Source organism: Salvelinus sp. IW2-2015, linkage group LG33 (assembly GCF_002910315.2).
Source record: "Salvelinus sp. IW2-2015 linkage group LG33, ASM291031v2, whole genome shotgun sequence".
NCBI lineage: Eukaryota > Metazoa > Chordata > Actinopteri > Salmoniformes > Salmonidae > Salvelinus > Salvelinus sp. IW2-2015.
In genome coordinates, this window is record NC_036872.1 from 25,440,822 (window position 1) to 25,448,377 (window position 7,556).

At 47.1% G+C, this 7,556-nt stretch overlaps 1 protein-coding gene across 1 annotated transcript in view; it reads right to left on the reverse strand.

The window, feature by feature from the left end:
• The window catches only part of galnt9 (polypeptide N-acetylgalactosaminyltransferase 9), a 145,187-nt gene that overhangs the window by 83,965 nt on the left and 53,666 nt on the right, over positions 1 to 7,556 (reverse strand). Inside the window, exon 5 of the mRNA XM_023979384.1 lies at positions 1,436 to 1,633. Within this exon, the coding sequence (XP_023835152.1) occupies positions 1,436 to 1,633 (198 nt within the window). The remainder of the gene's footprint in view (positions 1 to 1,435; positions 1,634 to 7,556) is intronic.

Genomic DNA, 7,556 nt, shown 5'->3' on the forward strand with positions numbered 1-7,556 from the left:
CTGTATTAACTGCACCTTTTTGAACTCGTTACCTGTATAAAAAACACCTGTCCACACACTCAATCAAACAGACTCCAACCTCTCCACAATGGCCAAGACCAGAGAGCTGTATAAGGACATCAGGGATAAAATTGTAGACATGCAACAGGCTGGGATGGGCTACAGGGCAATAGGCAAGCAGCTTGGTGAGAAGGCAACAACTGTTGGCGCAATTATTAGAAAATGGAAGAAGTTCAAGATGACGGTCAATCACCCTCGGTCTGGGGCTCCATGCAAGATCTCACCTCGTGGGGCATCAATGATCATGAGGAAGGTGAGTTATCAGCCCAGAACTACACGGCAGGACCTGGTCAATGACCTGAAGAGAGCTGGGACCACAGTCTCAAAGAAAACCATTAGTAACACACTACACCGTCATGATTAAAATCCTGCAGCGCACGCAAGGTCCACCTGCTCAAGCCAGCGCATGTCCAGGCCCGTCTGAAGTTTGCCAATGACCATCTGGATGATCCAGAGGAGGAATGGGAGCAGGTCATGTGGTCTGATGAGACAAAAATAGAGCTTTTTGGTCTAAACTCCACTCGCCGTGTTTGGAGGGAGAAGAAGGATGAGTACAACCCCAAGAACACCATCCCAACCGTGAAGCATGGAGGTGAAACATCATTCTTTGGGATGCTTTTCTGCAAAGGGTACAGGATGACTGCACCGTATTGAGGGAGGGATGGATGGGGCCATGTATCGCGAGATTCTTGGCCAACAACCTCCTTCCCTCAGTAAGAGCATTGAAGATGGGTCGTGGCTGGGTCTTCCAGCATGACAACGACCCGAAACACACAGCCAGGGCAACTAAGGAGTGGCGCCGTAAGAAGCATCTCAAGGTCCTGGAGTGGCCTAGCCAGTCTCCAGACCTGAACCAATAGAAAATCTTTGGAGGGAGCTGAAAGTCCGTATAGCCCGCGACAGCCCCGAAACCTGAAGGATCTGAGAAGATCTGTATGGAGGAGTGGGCAAAATTCCCTGCTGCAGTGTGTGCAAACCTGGTCAAGAACTACAGGAAACGTATGATCTCTGTAATTGCAAACAAAGGTTTCTGTACCAAATATTAAGTTCTGCTTTTCTGATGTATCAAATACTTATGTCATGCAATAAAATGCAAATTAATTACTTAAAAATCATACAATGTGATTTTCTGGATTTTTGTTTTAGATTCCGTCTCTCATAGTTGAAGTGTACCTATGATAAAAATTACAGACCTCTACATGCTTTGTAAGTAGGAAAACCTGCAAAATCGGCAGTGTATCAAATACTTGTTCTCCCCACTGTAGTTGATGGCTCTAACAATGTACAAGTCATATCCGGGACCTAGCTATCCATATTTCATCAAAGATCCTCATCTATAATGGAGGGGGTGCTCAGCTATGGTGAGGGGTGTTACCTGATGGGAGCTGTCTCATCGCCCTTGTCCAGCCACTCCTGAGGGGGGATGATGTACATGCACCACAGGCCCCAGTTGTAGCCGTGGGCCGCGTTGGCGTACTGCTGCACCTCGAATGTGTTGAACTTGATGTTGTCGATGGCCGGGAGGATGATCCGGGTGTGGTCCTCCTTCACCCTGGTCAGGATAGGCTCCGCCCTTAGTTAAAAGAAGAGACAGACATCAGGGATGAGCTACTGTACTGTGACACTGTCATAGAATAGTTTTCTCAAGCACAACCATCAAACAAACATCCATCAACATACCTTTAGGTAGGTAAAACAGTAAGGAAATAAATTGAAAACATATGCCCAGCAATAAAAAAAGCAGTGTTGGCTCCCTTGAGATCTTTAGCTACTATTTCCCATGTACAGGGTTGCCAGTGATCCTCAATAAAAATCCGTTCTCCAAAAGCCTGCTGTTCAACAGTGGGTCGTGCTCTAGGGTGTTGTTTGGCACATTCTGTGTCAGAGTACATCAAGCAGTGAGAAGCACTGTGTTGGTGTCCCCAGGTCATTGAAGTGGCTGGCTACAGAGTTGACGTGTTTTGTGTCCTTTCTTTCCTACTCCGTTGGCCTAAGACATGCATGCTGATACCGTTAGGTAGATGGTAAGGGAATAATCCAGGGTTGCTGTCAATTATTTAGCCATACTGTGAGCCCTGGCTATATTTTGATCATCTGTCTAATGTCGGAAGGTCTGCTTCAGTACAGTTTTAGAGCAAATATCCATACCGAGAAGCATTATTCTCAATCTGACAGGAGGCTGCAATTACGACTCATAATTAAGGTAACTCTTAAAAATACCCACTCCCTTATCTCTCTCCATTCTCATCCTCTATCTCTCTCGCCACCTTTTCTTAAACTCTCTTTCCTCTTCTCTCTCGCTTCCTCCCCTTTCTCTCCATTTCTTTAAAACCAAGCCCATTTATCTTCCAAAAGCAGAATTATTCTTCATCACATCAAGGTAGTGGAAAGAGTGCAGGGGAATGGATGCAAATGGAGCTATAAGTGGGTTTGCCAGTAAAAATGACTGACAGAGGCACTACTTAGTAAAAGCAATCATTTAATAACAGTGGAGTGATTGTAAAAAGCTTCCCATCTCATTGAGAAAGATTGGCATATGAGAGACCTGGGCCTCTACTTACTTTAAGGCATAATGGCAATGATAAAAGTCTGTGTGGGAGAGGGTTTGAGTTCACCATCTGCTGTTGGAAAGTTGGTTTGTATCCAGGTAAAGAAAGGTGTTGATGAACCAAATTGTCTGACAAACATTATTTACCATATGTGTTTTGAAGTCAAACTGGAATGATGAAAAGAGTCAAACTTGAATGACGAAAACATAATAATTGAAGGGTGATAAAGAATATTGCAATGCTACTTAATATTGTCAATGAACACTTTGAAATTAATTGAAAATGACTGCATAAAGATTGATGAACTCTAGGATTTGTGTATAGCCCCCCTACCCTCCCAGTTATTTCTGAGCTATCTATTGACATTGATWTGTCATTTCTCAGCCACTACTAAATATAGATTTCATTCTGCTTCGAATGAGTAGGCTGTGTTTTAATTCCATAAATAACCTTCAGTAAGCTTCGCATTGCCATGTGCCTAACATGGATAGGCAAGGATGAATACAATCTCACATGCTGAGATGTTGCTGATGGTAGATTCTGTATGCATTCTCTAACCTTGAGGACCCAGAACCCCCTTCTCCAGTACACTCCATCAGCCATTCATCTTCCCTTGTCCTTCAGAGTCTAGGGTACAGTAGCACCCCAGAGGTAGCTAGCAGCATGCTCAACACTAGCTACCTCAATAGGTACCTCAGGGATCCAAGTGTTGATGAGGGAGAAGACAAGGCGTAGAAACAATGAGGGATCAGGTTTGACTGATGATGCTTGTCATTTTCCCCCTCTGCTCTTCCTATCTTTTCATATGCACCATCACCGGGAGGGTTATTCACCGACATCTGTCCAGATTCAATCTGGTTTCATATTCAAATAGTGTTTTTTCCCTCAGCGATGACTCATGTAATATTGTGAATACATTGTGGCAATAGGTCTTGCCATTAGTTGTTATTCTAGAGCTTCTCTCATTTTATTCCTACCTTGCCTGGTTTCAAGCCTTTTTCAAGAAATGTACAGACGTTTTGGAAAAACTGATTATTGTATCTGTTTATTTCCATGATTTGATTTATTGAATGTCTACATGCTACAAAATAAACAGCCTTTTAAACCAATTAAAAGATTGTCTAATATTACGATCAACACTGATTTTCCCAACCTAAGCAAAGTCACACATACCTGGGGTCGTGGAGCGTCATATGGCGGGATAAAAATCTGCTCAATCTCTATCTGTGTGTACTTGAGTCTACATGCCACCTTCTGAGGATGGCTCCTCTCCCTATCTGTCCTACTTTGTCCTTTGTACAGAGCCCAGAACGCAGGCCATGTGAGATTACAACTGCATTTTTCCAGATTAATGGAATTCCTGTTTGAAAAGTTTCTCAAGCACGGATTTATCAGATAATGGGATCTAGCTTCATTCACAACCATACACCCACAGAACTGCAGGCACCAAGTGCCTAAAATAGGATCAGTTTAATTTGTTTGCAGGCCAAATGCAGCAGAACATGTAAATTGCCTGTGCAGAAAGTAGAGGCAATTTCATTGTGACATACTGTAGCTTCCATTTACGAGAACATTAACACTGTGTGTGTGTGCATTCACATTTCTGTGTGTGTTTGTTTGTGTGAAWGAGAGAGAGAAAGAGAGTGTGTGTGCGGGCATCTCAGACTTCATCGCTTCCGGTCATGTTCTAGCACAGTGATGGGCAACTTTGATGGGGCCACAAAAAAGCTGAACTCATCATGACGAGCCACAGTGGCTCGTGGGTCTGCGTATCTACATCTGATGATCAATGGCCCCCACCCCGGTCAGTAATTCGACCATGCTTACTGCAAGTTTAGATAGCTGGCCACTAGACTAATTTACCAATCTAAACATGTGCTAATTGAGTGACTGCCGATGCACAATCAAATTTAGAAATTGCACCTTGTGTATTCTATTATTCGAACTCTCAACAGTAAGTTGAGATCCCGACTGAGTTCCTAAAAAATGTAGGGTGAAATTGGTCCGCAGGCCTAGAAAAGGGGGGCCGCGGGCCGCCAGTTGTCCATCCCTGTTCTAGCACATTAAGACTGTACACTGTGCACAGATCTTAAACTATCCAGTCTTCAGAGTTGTTTCTTTGGATAAATAATGCTTGAATCTGTAGCAAAAAGATCAATATTATATACTAATCCTGTAAAAATGACTGCTCCAGATGAAAGGTAGGGAAGGTAATTCACACTGAATTTAAGGTTACAGTGAAATAGATTTTGCCAATATCCTGATAGATTCTTGATATTACTTTGTACGTTTTCAGTTTACCTGGTAGGTATACAGTATAGTCTTGGGGGTTAAGGCTGATTTGATAGCGCTGTTGCATTAGCAGCATAAATCTCTGTCTATTCTGTATTTTTGGATGCCTGCCTGGTGTGTGGTCTGAAGCACTCACTGTGTAAGCGTTTATACCATCCTTCTCTTGTCAAGATGGATAAACACTGAACCAAGACCAGTCAGTCAGAGCGAGGTGGAAAGAAAAGGCATGTTTCACTTTAGCTCAGAATTCAAAATAATACTTGTAGTAATAGACCTGGACAGAGCAGCAACATTGAGTTCTGTCACGGCTGTTGAAGGAACTGGACCAAGGTGCAGCGTTGTGAGCGTACATGCTTTTAATAGTCTATGTCACCAACAAAACAATAAACAATACCAAAACAAACCGTGAAGCTTAAGGCTATGTGCCATCAAACAAAGTTAACTTCCCACAAAGACAGGCTGGAACAAAAGGCTAACTAAGTATGGTTCTCATCAGAGACAACGATAGACAGCTGCCTCAGAACCCACACCCGGCCAAACACAAAGAAATAGAAAACATAGAGATAAAGAAACTAGAATGCCCACCCTAGTCACACCCTGGCCTAACCAAAATAGAGAATAAAATACTCTCTATGGCCAGGCGTGACAGTACTGTCCGCAAACCTGACTCTAACGGGAGGGTCGGGTGGGCTACTTTACGGCGGCAGCTCTTGGTGCGGGACGTAGACCCTCTCCGCCTCTGGCTCCCCCCACTTTGGTGGCGCCTCTGGTGCGGGGACCCTCGCCGCACCCCGGACTGGGGACGCTCGTACGGGCCACGGACTAGGCACCCTCGTTGCGGGCCCGGACTGGAATCCTCGCTGCGGGCCCCGGACTGGAAATCCTCGCTGCGGGCCCCGGACTGGAAACCCTCGTTGCGGCACCAGACTGGGCACCCTCGCTGGGGATTCCGGACTGGAGAACGTCGCTGGAGGCTCCGAAATGGAGGCCGTCGCTGGGAGGCTCCGGACTGGAGGCCGTTGCTGGAGGCTCCGGACTGGAGGACGTCGCTGGAGGCTCCGGACTGGAGGACGCCGCTGGAGGCTCCGGACTGGAGGCCTTCGTTGGAGGCTTCGTGACATGACTCCTCACTGGACACTTCGTGCCATGGATCATCACTGGAGGCTTCGTGCCATGGATCATCACTGGAGGCTTCGTGCCATAGATCATCACTGGAGGCTTCTTGCCATGGATCATCACTGGCGGCTTCTTGCCATGGATCATCACTGGAGGCTTCGTGCCATGGATCATCACTGGAGGCTTCTTGCCATGGATCATCACTGGAGGCTTCTTGCCATGGATCATCACTGGAGGCTTCGTGCCATGGATCATCACTGGAGGGGGAGACTATGGGCAGTCGGTACTTGGACTGCCACAGGGCTCACCAGGCTGGAGAAACATACAGGAGGCCCTGTCCTTCTGGGAACAGGCACAGGATACACTGGGCCGTGGAGGCGCACTGGAGGTCTTGAGCATAGAGCCTGCACAACCCGTCCCGGCTGGATGGTTATTTTCGCCCTACAGATGCGGGGCGCAGGCACAGGACGCACGGGGCTGTGCAGACGCACCGGAGACACAGTGCGCAGAGCCGGCGCAGGATGTCCCGGGCCGTAGAGACGTACTGGCGGCCAGATGCGCTGAGCCGGCATCCTCCGACCTGGCTGGATGCCCACTCTAGCCCGGCCGATTCGGGGAGCTGGAGGTAGGGCACCGGGCCGTGCACGCGCACTGGAAACACRGTGCGCTCCACCGCATAACACGGTGCCTGACCAGTACGACGCTCGCCACGGTAAGCACGGGGAGTTGGCTCAGGCCTCCAACCTGACTCAGCCACACTCCCTGTGTGCCCCCCCCCCCAAAACAATTTGGGGGAGCTGCCTCTCGGGCTTCCTTGCTAGCCGTGTCCCTTCGTAACGCTGCCGCTCTGCTCTTGCTGCCTCTAGTTCCTCCCGTGGACGGCGATACTCCCCAGCCTGCCTCCAGGGTCCAGGCTCCTCCCTCCAGGCTCCTCCCAAGTCCAGGAATCCTGGACACGCTGCTCCTCCTTACCACGCTGCTTGGTCCGCTGTTGGTGGTGGGAAGTTCTGTCACGGCTGTTGAAGGAACTGGACCAAGGTGCAGCGTTGTGAGCGTACATGCTTTTAATAGTTGATGTCGACAACAAAACATTAAACAATACCAAAACAAACCGTGAAGCTCAAAGGCTATGTGCCCTAAACAAAGTCAACTTCCCACAAAGACAGGTGGAAAAAAGGGCTACCTAAGTATGGTTCTCAATCAGAGACAACGATGGACAGCTACCTCTGATTGAGAATCACACCTGGCCAAACACAAAGAACAAGTTCATTATATCCATTAAAAGCAGGAGCACCGGAACTGGCAGTGTGAATCCAGGCCCAGCCAATCAGGGTGGCTATTATTGTTTTTATATACACTGCTCAAAAAAATAAAGGGAACACTTAAACAACACAATGTAACTCCAAGTCAATCACACTTCTGTGAAATCAAACTGTACACTTAGGAAGCAACACTGATTGACAATAAATGTCACATGCTGTTGTGCAAATGGAATAGACAAAAGGTGGAAATTATAGGCAATTAGCAAGACACCCCCAA